Source organism: Wyeomyia smithii, chromosome 3 (assembly GCF_029784165.1).
Source record: "Wyeomyia smithii strain HCP4-BCI-WySm-NY-G18 chromosome 3, ASM2978416v1, whole genome shotgun sequence".
NCBI lineage: Eukaryota > Metazoa > Arthropoda > Insecta > Diptera > Culicidae > Wyeomyia > Wyeomyia smithii.
The window spans coordinates 57,923,245-57,942,837 of record NC_073696.1 but is presented as its reverse complement, the minus strand read 5'-3'; the positions used below and the strand labels follow the sequence as shown (position 1 = coordinate 57,942,837).

Below are 19,593 nucleotides of genomic sequence, written 5' to 3'. Positions count from 1 at the left end.
CTCTATCTCTCTATCTCTCTCTATCTCTCTCTCTATCTCTCTATCTATCTCTCTCTATCTCTCTATCTCTCTCTACTCTTTCTATCTCTCTCTATCTCTCTCTATCTCTCCCTATCTCTCTCTATCTTATTCTCACTCTATCTCCCTCTCTATCTCTCTCTATATCTCTCTCTATCTCTCTCCCTCTATCTCTCTCCTCTTCATGGCTGGATATTTTTGTTTTATTTATGGCCAGTTCTGTTCAAAATGGCGTTGAAACAAGAAGCTTTGTGTAAGCGCGTTGTACATCTCTAACTAAACTGCACCAAAAAATTTAGTAAAAAGTTCACGGTAACCAATTTAAGAAACAAAAATCTTCCGGTTTCGAATGTGTTCCTGCAATCCTAAACAACAAATCGTCAGGAAGGTGGTGGGTCAGTGTCGTCCAATCGAAGATTTCTTTCGGATTTTAAGTTCCTTGGTGTACACTAATAATTGCAGAGCAATTTATTTTTTTTTTTTAAGCATAATGATTTATTTACAAACTTGTTATTTACATTTTATAATCTAATAACATTTAATGTAATATTAATGCTAGATCGCTAATATGTCTGTCATGAGGCGCATTGGTTACGATGTAATGTACATATTTTCCAAACAATTCTACTATTTTCCGTTTTTCTGTTCTTGTATACCCTGTTAAAATTGAAAATTTAACACTACTGAAATTTATTCTATTTGTCCTTATGTTACAATCATTTAGCTTTTGTATGAGATATTGCCATAAATTCCGACTGAATTGACAAACACTGAACTTATGACATAGATCCTCTATTATTCCTGTACAAAAGATACAGAATGGCCGAAGAACTCTACCCTGCCTATGGAACTGTTCCATATTTGGTATTTTTTCATTGATGAAAAGATACAAAGAAGAAAGTTCATCAGAATTAAGATTTTTGCACCTTATAGTTTTCCAAATAGTTTTCCAATTATGTTGCCTATATTTTTTTTCTATTTCGGGTGCATTCATTTTTTCTAAGTAAAAATTATACAATAAATTCGATGTCAAATGCTCCAGAACTTGAGATGGTTATGTTCTTATTTCATGTTCCACAATTTTCAGATAATTATATTATTATATATACTACTCGAGAATAATTCAGTCTCAAGTGTATTTATTATGAAACTGTTTGTTTGTGTTGTTCTGAATCTGTTCACCAATAACGCTTGGCATTTCCTTTCCACATCATGCAGGGCAAGCCCGCCTCTGTTTTCTGGCAGAATCAATTGCATGTAACCTACTCTTTGTTCAAAACTTTTCCAATTGAAACTGCCAACCAGCGATTTGATTTTCGCAGCAAATTTATTGGGCAAGCTCAAAATAGATCCCACATACCATACTTTGGATAAGGCGAACGTGTAAAGAAATATAACTTTTTGGACCTTATTCAAGTTTCGCATTTTGTGCAACCATAATAAGCGAGAAATGCTATAAGTGATTCTAGTCCAGTTTGTTTCGATCATTTGTTTAAAATCGTTGCTATAAATAACACCTAATACTTTCAAATTTTCTCTAATTGTTAGCCAGGGTGGCTGCTGAAAATTGCCAGTTTCATTTCCTATTAATAAACATTCTAATTTTTGCATGTTAAGACTTGCTCCTGATACTCTACCGAATATCTCGAAAATATCTTTCATTATGTCTAATTTCTGAATATCTTCAACTACTATGCAAATGTCATCAGCATAAACATTAAGCAGATCCATCTGACCATCACAAACTCGATTCAAGATCTGAATGAGAGGCTCCAAATACATAACAAAAAGATGCATGGCTAAAGGATCACCTTGCCTGACTGACCTTCTAATTTGAATTTCATCACTGAGTCTTCCATTGATCAATATCCTTGAGAATGACATTTGTCTTATCAAATGTATTAAATTTATAAACCTTTCGTTGATTCTCATTTTTTGCAAAGCTCTGATTAAAAATAAGTCTTCAACCTTATCAAACGCTCGCTCTAAATCAAAAGAGACCATAAAGCCTTTCTTTTTCTTTATTTTGAATTCTACAATTTTGTCACGGAAAGCACACGTGGCCTCGAATATACTGTGCTGTTTATTAACACATTTCACATCTGAGGAAACTTCATATTTTACTATCATATCCAGGCGATTTTTCAAAGCTCTCGAAAGAACTTTTCAATCAAAGTTGAGCAACGTTATTGGCCTAAACCTCGAAATAGAATTTGAATTGTTGTTTTTTTTTAATTAAAACTATCACACCATCGAAAATTTTTTTATGAACATTTCCCGCTATCACATCATTAATCACTTCAGTAAATTCAGTTTTGATGATGTCCCACGCATCTAGATAAAAATCTTTAGTTAACCCATCATTTCCCGGTGACTTTCTTGAATTTGCAGTTTTTATTATTGTATATAAAAAAATCTTCTTCGACTCTGTCCATCATAATTTCATTTTCCTAACAATTTTCTGGTACAGACGTATATGGGTCGAAATTATTGTTTTCTTCTACGTGCTCTGACGTGAAAATATTCGTGTACGAATTCACGATGTGGTCAAGAATTTCCGCGTTGTTTGTTGTTGTGCGTCCATCGATTTCCATGCTTTTAATAATTGTTTCGTTAAATCGCTTTATTTTGTTACCTACTTGAAAGGCAGATATCGGTTCTCCGGCAATATAAACTTCACTTTCTTTTATCTGTGTCATAGAATATTTTCTCTGTAATTATAGCATGATTCCCTTTATTCGATTTATTTCAGAGATTTTAGATGGATTAGCCAAATATTGTTCGTAAGCTCGTTTTAGAGCTACGTACCAAATCTCCATTGAATCATGAAAAACTTTATTCGCTTGTTTTGTTTTCCATTTGAAAAATGAAATAATTTTTGGTTTCGCATATTCAGTCCACCAAATAACTCTTGTTCGATAATATTGACCCAATACTGCCATTTTCTCATAAATTTCTCCTTTACTTCTGGATTTGAAATCATTGATTTATACCTCCAGATTACTCTACCTAATGTTTCACCCAGTGGTGGGCACCATTCCGCTAATTCGCTAATTCGCTAATTAGCGACGCTAAAATTCAGTTAGCGATTTAGCGATTTCGCTTATTTTTGAGCTGGTTAGCGAAACTGTTAGCGTCGCTAAAATTTTGGCCTTCGAAACGCTAATCGCTAATTCGCTAAATTTTGTGGAGAAGCGACAATAGAAATATATAGAAAAACTGTGGATTGCTGATGGCGTACGTAAATTGCTTCGAAAGATGAACATACTTTACTGCGAAAGTTACTTTTGTCAGTTTTTTTACCCTAGAATGGAGTTCCAGTTATCGTACAAGCCACAGGAGCATTTTGAAGAACAAGCACAAGGTCCCCGATCAGAAAGACAAAACAAAAATGTAACAGAAGCTGTTAGTTTGTTATACAAAAAACCTTCAGGTTGTGTTTCAAATTAGATCCCGTTAGGTGTTAAAATAACAGAAATTATAACAATAAATATTCTACTAATATCAAACCCATATCAAGTTTTGTTACTAACGTATCAGCTTTCTAACAAAATGAGATAGCATATGGAACAGTATAATAACAACCATTGTTATAAACTACAGGTTTTGATAGAGACGAAAAAAAATGTGAGATTTGTCTCAAAACAACTTTGTTTCAGGATTTGTTTTTAAAACTCATTAAGATTATATTTTGATATCAAAAGCATATGGGAAAATACAAAATCGTATCAAATTATGTTATTTGTATCTCGTGTTGATAGAATTTTGTAATTTTCTTGTTATGCTATTCTGATCGGGTCTAGATTGAATTTTTGGCACACCAAGAACTTTGGTAACTTGCAATGCGCTTGAAAATATGAGAACTTTGGTTCTACTTTTTCGATTCAAATAATAATTGAATTTTCATGAAAACATTCCTAAGAGTATCTATTTTCAATACAAGCTAAATAACTTTTGTTATTCTTGTTTTTACAAAATCAAATATGAATACCGTTTCGTGAACCTCTTACTGTAAATAGCTTTAAAAAGTAATTGTTTTCGTTTGTTTAACCAAAACAGATCAAAGTGGTCCAAATCTTACAAAACATGAGCAATAAATATAGTGATAAGACTATTTACATATTAAAAAGTTAGCGATTAGCGATTAGCGAAAGTTCCACTAATGTGGGTTTAGCGTTTAGCGTTCAGCGATTATCGAGCTAAATTTTCCGGTTAGCGACTTAGCGATTAGCGTCGCTAAATTTTCGGTTAGCGGTGCCCACCACTGGTTTCACCTAATTTAGGCAATTTTAATTTCAAAATCTATGATTTATGATCTGAAAACGATACAACATTAAATCGAGCACCGGAAATGTTCTTTTTTAGATCCTGTGATACATAAATTCGATCCATTTTATAGTGGATCTTATGGCAATAGCCGTTCCTTTTTTGCGATGATCAATATTATAGATTAAATTAAATCCAAACATTTCAAAATGCTCCCCTTCAACTTCTTGATAAAACACAATATCTAAGTCCATCAACCTTACGAACGATCTAACTGCATCAATTTAAGTTACATTAGAAATTCCATTCACATTTAGTGTGGCAATAGCATAGGTTATGTAATCACGTTCACGTTCCATTATTCAATGAATCAAACAACTTACTTGCGTTTTTGAGTTTTGCGTTGTCGCTTTCGACTACTAGTACTGTCAACCGAGGTCAACGATGTATCGGAAGAACAGCCATCCTCTACACCTTGTTCCATCAAATTAGCGTATACGTTCTGTGTTAGTAAATTCGATGGTCCAGCAGGAACCTTGAAGTTCATATCTCTTATCTCTTATCTCCTTTGTATTTGTGTTTGTGTTCAAAGTGGCAGAATCCATCTTCTTGTTTGCTTCAGCCAGTCGTTGTTCTTTGTTTAGCTCGTTAAGGTTGGTCATTTGACCGATCACCACGTTGTTCTCATGTACTGCTTTTTCATCTCTCGTTCTGGTTTGTGTGTCCAATACTGGTCGGAGCTGACCAGCGTATGTTGAATTGTTTCTGTTCAGACGCGTGTTTACGCTTACTCTGTTCTACTTCACCTGTCCCGCTTCCGCACAGCTCAACCCAATGTGCACAGGCTTGCAGCAATGGCGACACGTTATTATCTGGTTCTTATGCGTAATTAACGTGAATTGTCCAGATATGTTCACATACGATGGTATCTGCTCATGGAGCCTGATGCGGATTTCTCTGACACCATTTTTAATCCCTTTCAACTGCGACGGAGCCTCCCAGACCTCATTTTTTAAAAAGACAAGACATCACTGAAACGTCTCAATTCGCTTCTGATCGTTTCATTATCCATTTGCGGTGATAAATCGTGAACCCGTATTTTCGTAGAGCCATCTTCCATGTACAAAGGTACCACGAACTTATAATCACTGTATTTGACCTCGTGTTTGCGATCGTGTAGTTCAACCACCTCCAGGGCATACTCTTCTGTATCCACCTCGACATACGTTATAACACGTGATAAGTTCGCTTGTACGGATTTTAAACGTTCTGTTGGAATTGAAAGCACTTTGAACATATAGTCCGTTATTGTTTCGATCCTTGGCTTTTTCAATGCTTCAGAGAAGTTTATAACAAATGTCTTTTCTCGTAGATTTCTTCGATTGGCAGCCATGTTGTCTCGTGTTCGTGTGATGTAACAATAGATTGTATTTGAAATTACTCTAGGTAAAAGCGAAGACTCTCCGAATTGAACAAACGTCCGAACTGATCGGGATATCGATCGTGACTGAAATTGGTATAACTAAGAAATGCATTCGACGTGAAGGCCGTACAACGCTTTTGTTTCGTCAGCTTCTTCGGAAAGCCAGTTGTGGACCTTTCTCAAATGTTCAATTTTTTTTTTCATTGATACTGAATGTATTTTTATGTGGAGCAAATCGGGGTTTCTTTAAGTACATACACCTTTTTTTAAAGCAGTAGAGTAGCTCTAGTCTACTCAAACTTTTAGCAGCAAAGGCTGTTTTCCTCGACACACTATCCATTTAACTAGTGAAAGCTCAAAATTTAAGTTCTACTGCTATCTGGAGAAATGGTTAAGAGACTCAGCGGATTGTTCAGAGTAGGATAAGTAACACCATAGGCGTCGCACATAAACTACGTAACGCATGAAGAGGGGGGAGGGGGGTTAAGTCTGCGTTACTTATTGTTACATAGAGGGGAGGAAGGGTAGTTGAGATCGTTACGTAACTGTGATGTTTGCTCAAAACTGCAAATTTGGAGGGGAGTACAGGTTGTCCAGCGTTACGTAATTTTAGGGGGGATCATATCGAACGTTACTTCTCGTTACATAGGGAGAAGGGGGACTGAAATCAAGGTTTGAGCGTTACGTAATTTGTGTACGACGCCTTACTGTCGTACGATCGATTGAAAATTTGAAATGAACGTTTATTGTTGCGATTGAGCTAGGTTTCAGTGTTACGTCTATTAGTCTGTGGTTCAAGTAAGTAGTATTTACATCTGAGAAAACTGTTTAACAACAACGGTTGGATTTAGAGTGATTATTCAACAGTTATCACAGGATTAGTTTACTTTTATTTAGTCGCTACCGTGCTGAACTGATTCAACAATATTTGTTTTAAGCGTTACTCGATCGTTTCACGGATTGATGAAACATTTTTTCCGTGATTCCAGAACCTGAAGTTGAACAAACATATGATTTGTTGTTTGTCACATTTTACGTAAACACCTCTACTAGAAGCGAGAAAAAATACCATGGTCGTATTTCAGGCATTTTTGCGTTATATTTATTCAGCATCAGTAGACAAAACCACTGCGACCATTGTTTGCCTGGCTGTCAAGTCTTTCTTCTTGGTTCCTCAGACTCCACAGTTACCACCAATCCAATATAAATTGAACTCGTTCATTCCACGAATGATTGTTCAAGTGCTGCCAGATGTTTTTTTCCTTGGAAACTGCCACTGCAATACAATAAAATAAAATAAATAACTACGTTTGACAGAAATTGTATTTCAACCTAGACCTATTTATTATCCAGGTTTCACTTCTGAACTTCAACATACCCTTTCGAAGCTTGTACTTTTTTTACACAACCCAAAACAAGAACACTAAAGGAATCAGGTATTTCAGTTTTTCAAAATCGTAAATATTTTGATACTCGGAGAAAGTAAACGTAAAAATCTCTTCACGGAGCAATGCTTAGAACAACCAATTCAGATATCACCCAAATCTCGATTTATATCTAATTTTGAGAATTGTACAAAAAGTTTCCAAACTACTTACAATGGTCGAATAATAGATTCGAAACGGTCAATTTCAAATGTATCCTTCAACATGCAATAAAAAAATGAGTGTAAGTATTTTTTATTGATTTATTAATCTTTTATATTGTTCGTTTGCAATGGCTTTGGTAAGCTAAATGAAAAAAAAAAAGATTATGTAAGAAATATTCCTCAAGTATCTAGCTCTATATAATCCTTCATGACAGATTTCCATTAACTTTTAAGTCTCAAAAATTGATGAATAAATCCAACAGAAACATGTAAAGAGTTTTTCATGGCAGTGAGACTGGATTTTCGGGCATGAATTTGATAAACCTGAAATCATTACCGTTTGACTTTGGGATGTATGTTGTTGGTATAATAATCAATTAACACCGGAGTAAAGAAAGAATCTTACATCATTTGTGTTTGGAGTAGTTCTGAAACTCCAATCCAGGAGCTGTATATATTTTGCGAAATTTGTTAGTTCTATTTTGTAACTACTATTTAAAGATACAGTTCGGGTCCAATGAAACTTCAACATTTCTATGAAATAGTAGCATTAACACTTTATTTCTCCTTCCAATAGATGACAGTTTGTTGCACTCTTTGGGCTCTTGCAGCCCTCTTTTTTTTCGTATGTTTGAGCCTGCGTCTCCCCGTCACTTGTGTACAAAAACAGTTTTGAAAACATGGTTGAACATTGATAGACAGTTTTACCCTTTATTGTATCGCCATTTGCTATATAGCACTTACGTCTAGTTTTTCGGTTAACTTTTTACAATGCTTTGTTTTGTTTTGCTCTATTTATTCCGGATGCTTGGTTTTCACCTTCATTGTGTTTTTTTGTTGTTTATTAGTGGCTCTCTAAAACCTTCACCTCATGGACTAGTCTAATGGGTATTTGCATTTGCTACAGTACTATGTACAGGGATCAAGTTTACAAATGATTTCAACAAAATCCTATCGAGAGTAACAAGTTGAGGCGAAAGTGGCGCCGAACGCGTCGAATCTTGAGCGGTATTTATTTTCTAATTTTACCTTTGAGCTAAAGGGGGGTTACATGGCTGTCAGTACACGGAAGCTGTGTAATATTAAGTGTCTCATACCAATTTGAATGCACGCTTGAGCGTTCTTAAATTCAATAATAATTCTAATCATACAGATTATCAAAAATGTGCGTTTTTTTTTAACCTCTGCAACTAATATTATGTATAGTAAAATACAAATTTACTCTAGCTTCCATATGGTTTTTTAGTTCAGTCTATATACTATCAAATAACAAAAAAAATCATAGGTGTTGAAGCTCATTTCAATAAAATACTGATAACATACTATCATTACACCCTTTCCGGCCTCCAATGCACATAATTATACTCGCATCCATCGAAAACCAATCATTACTTATTTCGCTGCTTTCATATAAATTAAATTATTAACATAAATCTCCTGACTAGCCATAAAACCCATTATTACATGCTGCCGATAGCTTCATCGTTATTACTGTAATTTTTGTTTGCTTTTTAAACCTCGCTTCCACCCGCTGACTGATGCACCGCAGACGTGACGCGACGCGGCGGCGTGTTCCACACCTGGAGCAGGATAAAGTTTTCGCCTGGTGTACATTGTAATACGAAACGCACAAACGAATGTGTGTACACTTCTTTCACTGTACAACACCTTAGTTAATTATCAGAGTTTTTGATCGTTTATATACACAGTTAATAAGTTTGTTTGATTTTTCGCTGCTGACTGTTTTGTTTACGGACGATTCTAAAGTTGCGGTGCGCTGCCAGGTTTCTTCCACGCATGCCTTGGGGCTCACAAACAATTGGTAGAAACAATTGAATTTTTGTTTCTAGTTTGCTTCCTATTGTGTGTGCGTAAGGGATACTTATTCTACATCTATTTACAGCAGCGCTGGGCTAGGCCCTGGGTCAGGTTTCGGTTTTGTTCTTGACTTTTTGTTCTCATTCATTTTCCAACCTCTGGTTTAATTTGCTCTTCTCACAACAAGATGAATAGAATATCATTCAAAAGTTAACGAATACATTAGAAAACTGAAAAGTTATTATTTACTTTTCACTACCTCTTGCGCGTGCCAATATTACCTAAACAGCGAATACGTTTTTTTTTAATTGAAAAGGAACATTTGTTTAAATTTATCCAAACATGAACGATCTTTCTTTAGGTTCAAACTGTTTTGTTGGCTATTTACTAATTCAACGTGATTGTGAATGACTATTTATGTACTTGTTCCTAGCGGTTTGATGCTATTTGATGGAAATTTGAGCGACTGTACTGATACTGATATACGTTTTTTCGGTATATTTCTCAGATATTTAGTTGCATTTTTTCTGAAAGCTGGAATTGGAGATTCGAATTTTTAGTTTTTCGTTGCTTCTGATATCGAATACCAGATGAAACGTTCTTCCAGCATTCTAAGTTTATTGAAAAAGTTTATCGTTTTAATACCATTGCGTTTAAGGAGAATGGGAATTAAAGCCTTGCGAGTTGTTTAATCTTAGAATTTTGCTCCACCAAACGGTGCATTGTTTCTAAGCATGAAATTGTATAGCTAAGAATTAATTAAAATAAATTAAAATAAAATAAAAATAATTTTGGAAAAAAATCACAACTTTAACACTGATAAACCGATCAAGAAGTAACTAAAAGGTAAAAGATACAGCTTGTCTATTAATTTTTATAAAAAAAATGAACAAACAACGATGAAGTTAACATTATGAAATCAAGCACTCTCTATTTTTTCAACCTTCTTATGAAAATAGTCGGAAGTTTATCTTAACTTGTAATTGAAGGAGTATTATAATTCTTCAGGAGAAATTTTCTCCAATACTTAATAACAATTTCAATAAAAAAGCACATATTGCAACACAATTATACTAAACGCAGTGTTGGTGGTATGAAATAATTATAAATATTTCAAATTATCATAAATATTTCATATTCTTCCAATTTATTCATTATATAAATAAAAATAAGTCGCACTCTGTATGTCAAGATTCAACTCAACAGCACACGTTTCTGAATAACTCGAGAACTAATCACTAATCAAGGAGACGAAACCAAATGTGTCGTTTAGAAGTTTAATGACGCTGGAAATATTTCAATTGTTGTTTCGAAATCTCTCCCTTTTCTGAAAGATAGGGCTTCCATACAAATGAAACACAAATTTCTGCATTACTCGAGAACTAATCAAGCAAATAGAACCAAATTTGACACGAGGAGGTTCTAGGGGACAAGACATAGATTTCTGGTGGCTTGGCACCCTTTCCTACTCTGAAAGAAAAGAGGGATCCCATACAAATGCAAACAATTTTTCCGGAAAACAGCTTGAAGTGATCAAGATGATGCACAGACGTTAGGACATTCGATAGAAATTTCCGTAGTCTGAAATAGTATCTTTTTTCTAATTTTGCGACACTAATGCGTTTAATGCGCATAGCATTTAGTTCCCATGGGAAAAACAGTACAATTGACTCCCATTCTCTCGCGATATTTGACACCTTATTTTCCATGGAAAACAAACAACGTCGGCCGTATGACTACCATTCGGTCGGGGTTAAAAATTAGGACAACTTTTTCCGGTACAAATTTTTTGTGGTATCAATATATAAAACACGCAATTTGAGATTGCACTTCAAAACACGCCGAAACACTCATTCATTTATCTAAAGTATTTCTCAGATGATCCAATTTTGCAACTTTCATTCATTAGGCGTTAGGAGATACCTAAAAAATGCAGCATACGTAAACTGTTTAAAATTGGGTCCTTAAGTTTTACACGGTTTTCTGATATTTATATATAAGTTAAAAGAGAGCAACTTTCTGAGTAAAACGTGATGTTTGAAAAATGTTTATAATTGTTCTTCGATTTTTAAATAAAACATAACATGCTGCTCGAAATACCTTAAATGACAGTTCTCCCATATACCAGTGCGAAATGTCATTTAAGACATTTCGAGCAGGTTTTTAATCTTCATCCAAAAATCGAAGAAAAACGATAAATATTTTTTTAAAATCACGTTTTGCTAGAAAACGCGGCTTTTTTAAATGATATATAAAAATTGATATCCAGCTTTTTACGCGCCTTAATGGCGGACGCTATAATGCAAAGTTCGTATTAAATCACCCACACTTTTGACAACTCTGCTCACGTCAATTTAAAGTCTTCACGTATTTCATCAAAAGAGAAATAAATCTGGCAACATTTGTGTCGCCAATTCCTCAGAAATCCCAAAACTGACGTTAGCAGAGGTTAGCATATTACGAACACGCATTATAGCGACCGCCATTATGATGCGTAAGAAGCTGGATAGCTTTAGGACCCAAAAGTCAGATAGTTGAGAGTTGCAAAGACTAGACAATTTCTCTCGTCAAAATTCAACCAAAGAAAAAAAAATCGTTCAAAATGAGTCCGTTTCGTTCCGGAGTCAAAGTAAAAGTACTGAACAATCTTCAACATTTCTGAACATCCGGCATCATTCAGAAAAATCAGGACAAATGCTAAAACATGAAAAATAAATCAGGACGCTCCAAACGGGTCTTAAAATCAGGACATGTCCTGCTAAATCAGGACGGATGGTATCCCTACGTATGACCTAAGTCGAATAAGTAAATAACAGCCACATGGCCTAAATGTAGAAGCTAATAACGAAGAATGAATATGGTTGGATTTTCTTTTTCGTTGTAATTAAGAACGATAAAAAAAGTCTGAAAAAAGAATTCTTTTCTTAAAAGCAGATATTTTTTCTTTCCTATACTCACAGGGACAAACCTTTGTTATTCTATAACTTTATGAAATGTAGGGTGAAAAAGGGCAAGTGAAAAAACACGATGTCAAACTATTGTAGATTCCATTTGTCCCAATTCACCCATTTTAGAGTGCGGTGAGTATATATTACAGTTGGTTTGCATATATTTAAAAAGAAATTCCTTTTTTTATTAAGAGATACAGGAATGGTTTATTTGACGAAATTTTAGAATATGTAAAAATATGAAACTTTGCTGAATAAACAAAACTACTATCTGCCACGGAGTTATAGTGTTTTTATATGGCAGTTACTTGAAAAAAAGTTTTTCGTTCTTAACTTTTGTGGATTGCATTTTACAAGAAACGTTGTCGATAGGAATTGTTGGTACATATGAAACACACGTTTTTGTCAAAGACCAAATATATCTTACTTATATATAATATAAGACAAAGACCAAATATATCTTATCTTACTGTTTCTTGTGAAATTATAGCATATTTTATATTGTTTTTTTTTTTAATATGTAGTCTTTGGCAAAAATGTGTGTTTTATATGGCCAAGTACAACACCGGAAAACATTTTCTTGTAAAATACGACTAACAAGAGTTAAGTTTAGAACACTAAATATTAAATAACCTAAGTTTATATGCTTTATGACCTTAAATGTAATGGAGAAAGGAATTTTATTTGTTCAGTTAAGTTTCAAATTGTTAACTCTTCTACAAATTCGCTGAATATATTACTCCTCTATCTCTTAACAGTAAAAAGTTATTTCTTTTATTTTCAATATAGTAAACTTAACATAACTTTGGACAATTTAAGATTATGCAGTTCAGTCATACGAACAATTGTTACGTGGACACTATTTAGCTAGAATGAAAGTGAGAAGCGCTACAGAATTAAGCTCCCTCTTTTGCCTTTTCGGACTTGGTGCCAGCGGCGGGATAAAATTTCCCAAGTATCATTACATTAAAATAATTTCGGTAAAACAAAAATAAATTTGTAATTGAAAGTTAATGCTTAACGGGAGAAGAAAGTGTTGTGAAGTGATTGGAAATATTTTTTGCATTTCTGTGAATGTTGGTAACCCTAGAAGAGATACTTGAATGAGTCTTGCCGTAAGTCAAAGTAAAAACGACGAACCCGGTGAGCACTTACTCTGCAACATTCCGATGCACTTCTGCATACACGATTTCACAAGAATGGTTAAAAAGCAGTAGTCTTTTGGGACAAGTATTCTGAGCTGAAGAGCAACATTTTTTCGCTTTTGTCGACCAGTGCACAATGATCCTGAAACCGAATTTAAGAGGAAATTTGAACCTAGAGCTCGATAGCAATATTTTAGAAAAAAAATTTCTACCACAAACTTATTACATATAATAAAGCGCCTATTTAAAAATTCTCAAAAATAGGGGTGACCCAAACTTTTGATGAAATCAGGTATTCAACTTTTTTATCTTTATAGATAAAAGAAAAAGTTGTTCTACAATGTTATAGATCCGTTAAATGTGAGCGACTTTGCAGAGAAAATTTTTTCTCTATCTTTGAGAATAACTGGTTTAGATTGAAGAAAAAAAAATTTCGCTCTTATTTAAGGGCTTATCAAGAGAAACAATTTGCATTGCTGACATTGGTAATGTCTCAATTCTACTCAAAGTTATTATGTCTCTCATAAAAATATGCCTTTTTCAATTGTTCGTTATTCCTTTTGGGGCAAACATAAAAAATATATATATATAAGATTTAAATCTTTTTTAAATTAAAAGTTCTATCTCGGAGCTTTCAGTGGTGGACTTAACGAAAAAATACCGGTTCTGTTGTTTTCGAAAAAGATTCATATCTGCAATTTTGGGCACAATTGAAGCACTTTGAGCTACCAGTTCCAAAAAAGGGTGACCGTAAAAAACGACTATAGTCAATGATTTTTTTAAATTCATAACTTTTGAACCAGTTGATCGATTTTTCCTCTCTTTTGGGTCAAAATAAAGGTAATTATTTCTTATTTTAAGAGAAAATACCGAGAAAAATGTGTGCTTTTACATTTAAAAAATTTAAAATTATTACAATTATAGTTATGTTTTCAAATTAAATTTACTCAATTTAAAAAAAAACATGTTTTTCAAAATTTCTTGGCATAAATATGCCTATCAAATTGAGACACAAGAGATTGAGATTGTTTTCTCGAAAAGTCTTAAAAGTCGTCTATGGGTAGTTAAAATGTGAAAATTGAAACAAGTTGAAGCGAAAAAATTTTTTTTGATCTAAATCGGTTATTTTTAAAGATAGAGAAAAACTTTTCTGTACAAAGTTGCTTAATTTTAAGGGAGCTATATTATTGTAGAATAACTTCTTCTTCTATCTACAAAAATGCAAAAACTTAGGTACTTGATTTTATATAAAATGCGAGTCACCCTATTTTTTGATTATTTTACAATTGGCGCTCCATCATATGTAACAACTTTGTGGAACAAATATTGCCATCGAGCTCTAGATCCAAACTTCCCTCTAAATTCAGTTTCTAGACCATATTGCATTGGTGACAGCGGCGGGATAAAATTCATCATAACATCAGAATAATTTCAGTGAAATCAAAATAATTGTGATTGTTAAAAAGGAGTGTTCATATATAAAAAAGAGTGTAAGTTGCTGCTCAACAAAAAAAGAGATGTGAAGTGTTTGGAAAAGTTTATTGGTTCCTGATAAAGCCATATTTAGAGTTTATCCTTTACATATGATAAGTAAGGAAAAAATTGTCTGAGTGAGTTTATTTTCAGGGCACAGACTAAAAAGCGATTTACGAAAACCGCAATCAATAGAGGTAATCCAAATTAACCATGAATAGCAGAGTAGCGTGCCTCGAAAAACCAAAACAGTGTGAAATGAGAAGGGAATGTACGTAAAAGAATAATTAGAAAACAAAAAGGTGAAGCTGGAAGCACAGTGTGGATGCACAGTAGCCGCTATACATCCCGCAAACACAGGATGCATATAGGGAACAGTGAATCAAACTGCACAACTAAATGAACTCTGGAGCCAAAAAAAAAGAATGGTGGGTCAGTGCATTTCTCTACTTTAATTTATCCAAAAAGAAAATTTATTCGTCCAATGATCAACAACGTACCCAAGTTTAAGTTCAGACGTCGGTTCGTTTCTTCCTCGAACACACAGAGACTGCACTTCCGTATCACATGTCCCTGGCGAAGTTATAGCCAACGGCAACTAAAGTTGATTTCTGGTTTCTAACTCGAATCCTTGTTTCAGAATATCTATAATGAATAGTTTTTAACTATTTCACTCTTTTTGCTAGAAACAAGAAGTTGCCATCTTGGATTTCAACATATCGTCTGGGATCGATTTTCGATTTGTAGGTTCCGAAAATATCCATATTGGATTATATGACTGTTTTTGATTATATTTCTAAATCTGAAGGTCGCCATCTTGGATTTTAAAATGGCGACTGTATTTGATTCCGATTCGGATTTACAAGAAAATTTTATTTCTGGAAATAACTCTAGTAGGTGGTATTGAACCAATTTCACCCGCTGTCTGTTCACCCGAAATCGCCATCAGAAATGTAAATGTACAAGTTGTGGGGAGAAGTTCTTGTTACTCATTGCTGATAAAGACTGTCTCCATGCTACAAATCATGAGAGTTGCTCGTGATTGGAAAACTTCACCGTAGTCGAAAATATCTGCAGAAATATAAATGAGGAAGCACTCCTCAAGAGTTCCTTAAGAAGAATACGGCTGATCATTGAGCGATTATCAACCTACAGAGTTATTATGGAAACCACTCGAATGGTTAACCAGCTGGAAACAGCAGAGGAAAATTCTCTGCAAGGTTTGTAATACAGCACAGCAAGCGCTAGAAACAGCCACACATGGCAGTCAGTCGTGTTACCAACTGAGAGGTGAGGGAGGATCTGCAAGTCAAATAAAACTTTCTTGCTCATCATTTTATTACAGATTTCAAGACAGCGTACGATTTAGTTAAGCATAGTGAGTTATATCTAATTATAGAGCACTATTTCCCATCATGAGTAAGAATAGCTAGCGTAATTTTGATTGGGCTTCTGAACCTGTAGTTCAATATTGCCATGTAAAGAGCAGTAGGGAGAAATAGCGGACAAAGTAGTGGAACCATTATCTCGAAGTTCCATTTGTTTGTTATCGGCCTCAAAGCTATAGAAAAATATTATAGATGTATATATAAAGAAAAAGTAAACTCTTTTTAACTCTGTGGTTTCAATTTAGAGATGATAATAAATAGGGGTACGTTTGAAGTAGTTGATAAATTTGAAAATGTTGGTAGCTTTGCTTCACAGTGGTGTTTTTCGGAAAAAGAAGATACAAAAGAGAGGGTTTCAAACGTTGAAATGAGGGATAAAAACGCAGTTCCATTTCCAATTTCCAATTTGATTGCATTTAGAGCGTCAGCAGAAATCGTAAAAAAATTGTCTTTTTAATCATTAACATTGAATCGACGAAAATCATTTTACTCAAACTTATTTAAATTACTTCACTTAATATGCATGATTCAATAGAAATTTTAATTGAGAAATTTATTTTGCTTAGCATCAAATAATTTTTGTTTTTCAGAATAATTTAAATTTCGGATTGTAAATCAAGTTTCTAAGCAAAAAACAAACAACTGTACAACAATCACTCTTCCTATCTACCGTAATCTTTTATATGTCATCCAGTTTAGAAGGTATTGTTTCATATAATGTAATTACTTTCAACTATTTAATGGGCTTTCAGATACGTTTTTTAATGGCTAGTTTTTTTACAGCTCTTTCCCTAACATATGACAGTATCAGTACCAGCCCTTCAGCGATCCATCACACAGGGCAGCAAACCAAAACACTCGCTTCGCTTTCCTACCAACACATTCGACCATTCAACCACCTGCGAAGGACCACACAACCTGTGTGGGTGTGTGCGGTTGTCTGTAGCTCTACATCTATGGCAGCGCACTTAATTAAACTCCACTAAACTATGCTCATCATCATCATCATCATCGTCATTGCCACTCGTTGGCTGCTCCTCGGTATTCAATTCGATCCCATTTGGCTAGAGAAGTGCAGCGGCAATCACCGCGAACCGGCCACTAGTTAGTAGTCGGATTGCATCGTTAATTTAGCACTCCTAGTCGTTCTCGCTTCGCGCTTTAGCAAAATCGTTGTCCATGTTATGACGATACATTGGTTTGGGGGAAGTACGATACTTCGATAATACACTATATGGTACAAGATCGGTGTTGTGAAGGGCAAAGCGTTCTGGAAGCAAAGGATGGCGTTGTTTGTTATTTCACAAATTTCTCAATTTTCTATCTTTCCCCTAGATATCGGAGACTCACTCGCAGCAGATTCGATGAATTCATCTGCACTCGGTTTATGTTGTGTTCTGTTTAGGTTTATATTTTCTTCATTTCTGGTTTTCTCTTCTATCGGGTCGATTTCTAGCTGGTATGTTCCAGGATTTGGCGAAGGAAGGCGCCGCGTGTGGGCGTTTATATTTTGATTATCTCCTTCAGATTGTACAATCAGGATATTCCGACCCGCAGCGAATACAACAGTACGGTGCAAATAGTGCAGATGTAGAAGGTGATCCAGCAAACCTTCACGTATGAACCGACCATCATGCCGGCGGACGACGTTGTCGGGGGAGAGGATTTGTCTGCTGTAAGTAAAGGTGAAAAGAAAGGGAGAATGGTTGAGTACAGGCGATTAAATGTTAGGTGAGATAATTCGATTTGGAGAATTCGTTTGATTGCTTGGAAATTGCATGCAATTTGCTTTTCCTTTTCGTCTAGAAAGGTGTAGCAATCACCACAAAATTCGAAAGTTTTTATTATAACTAGAATTTTGTTAAAAACATTACGTTAAAAGATTGGAAAGGGGGACCTAGGATGTCCCCAAAAATTTATGTAGCTGTTCAAAGTTGAGTATTCCAAATTAAATGCTCAAAAACAATTTTTCTGTGTCTTCAACAAAATTGTCAAGCATCTAAAACGCTATAGAGACAAATCGCGCCAAATAACCGATGTTCGAATATCGACCATTTTTGATTCGAATGAAACTTTGCACACGTATTTGGCTTAGCAAACTGAGTATTTTCCACACTGTTTTTCAACAGTAAATCTTACTAAAACATACCTAATTACTGTGCTATCATAACAGGCTATTCTACGCACATGGTAAAGCACACAAATTAGTTGTGTTTTATTGAAATTTACTGTTTAAAAATAGTTTGGTAAGATGAGTGCGCAGAAAAATGTGCTGCGCGGAATTACCCGCAGTCACGGTATAACCGTTGCAAAAATGTTCAATTCTTGTTGAATAATTTTTGGTTTTATGGTAAGCATATTCATGAGATAAACTTTCAATCACCATCACTAGCAGTATTTCAGTTTTGATCGCACGTGAATAGAAGTTATGCCCGCTACAATGATAGACGACTAGAAACTAGCGAAACTTTTACCAGCATGTTTTCTTTCAAGACATCAGTTTCTATTACACTGTAACAGCAGGTTTATAAATTGTTCAAGAAAGGGAGTTGTTTCAAACTTTGCGAAAAACCTTTACCTTTGGGACATCTAATTAGGTTAAGTTCATGGAAGCAGACATAAATTGACCTATTGGGACGGGGAGACTCTGTCAGTTTTTTTTTTTTTTTGATATTGATACAGAGAATGTCACGGGAATGGTTGATGTCTATTCATGTCGTCTGTGCTAGGAATGCTCGCATGTGATTGGTTCATTGTTCGCGTAAATTTTTTCTTGACACTTTTTATCGAGTTTTACCGCATTGCAATGAAAAAATTGTTCAACATTTTATCTATCCAACAACATATTGGTTACCCAAGTAACAATATCAGTTTTACGATGCACTTGAAGAAGTTTTGATTGCTTGTCTTTTGAAACAGGTGATAAATCTTATTATTCTCACCAACTGCTACAAATCAGCCGTAAAGTCCTCATAAGATCGAAGAGGCCCATGCTAGAGAAGGTGCTCGAGAATAGTTCCTAATGTTCGCTAAAAACTCTATATTTTTATCAATATTTACTCATAATAGCATTTAGAAGTTACTCACAACCATAAAAAAACTGTAACAAATTTCGAGAGTTTTATGAATCAGGTTCGCGATGCTTCTTTTTAGCTTTTTTCGCTTGGAACAGAATTTATTTATCATTAAGATAAAGCAATTTATGAAACAAACCCCATCGATCTACTCCTTCTCCAAAATGAATGTCATCGTAGTCGTTAAATAAAATAGGTAGGTGAATCTTCACGTTTTTTCAAGTTCATATATGAGAATTTTTAAACGTTCAGGTTATACGTGTTATGTGGCAAAGAAGTTTGTAATTTTCAACGCGCCAAGATATTACTGCCAAATAAATAATTTATTTAGAAAGTAAGAAAAATATCTGAATTTTCTCTAAGTTCAGGTTTGCTGGACTATGGAAAATTTTACTAAACTTTGTGTTCATCATGATCAACATTCACTACTGAACTGCCAGAATTATTAGTAG

At 34.5% G+C, this 19,593-nt stretch overlaps 1 protein-coding gene across 16 annotated transcripts in view; it reads right to left on the bottom strand.

Annotated features, from left to right (window-relative positions):
* Nucleotides 1-7,826: 7,826 nt before the first annotated feature.
* Nucleotides 7,827-19,593, bottom strand: part of LOC129731687 (uncharacterized) — a 377,272-nt gene continuing 365,505 nt past the window's right edge. For 15 of the 16 annotated variants that reach the window (XM_055691869.1, XM_055691867.1, XM_055691866.1 and 12 more), the window contains one exon: nt 7,827-17,740. In XM_055691869.1, the coding sequence (XP_055547844.1) occupies nt 17,604-17,740 (137 nt within the window). In that variant the 3' untranslated portion in view covers nt 7,827-17,603. The remainder of the gene's footprint in view (nt 17,741-19,593) is intronic. The other variant, XM_055691882.1, reaches the window with a different exon arrangement.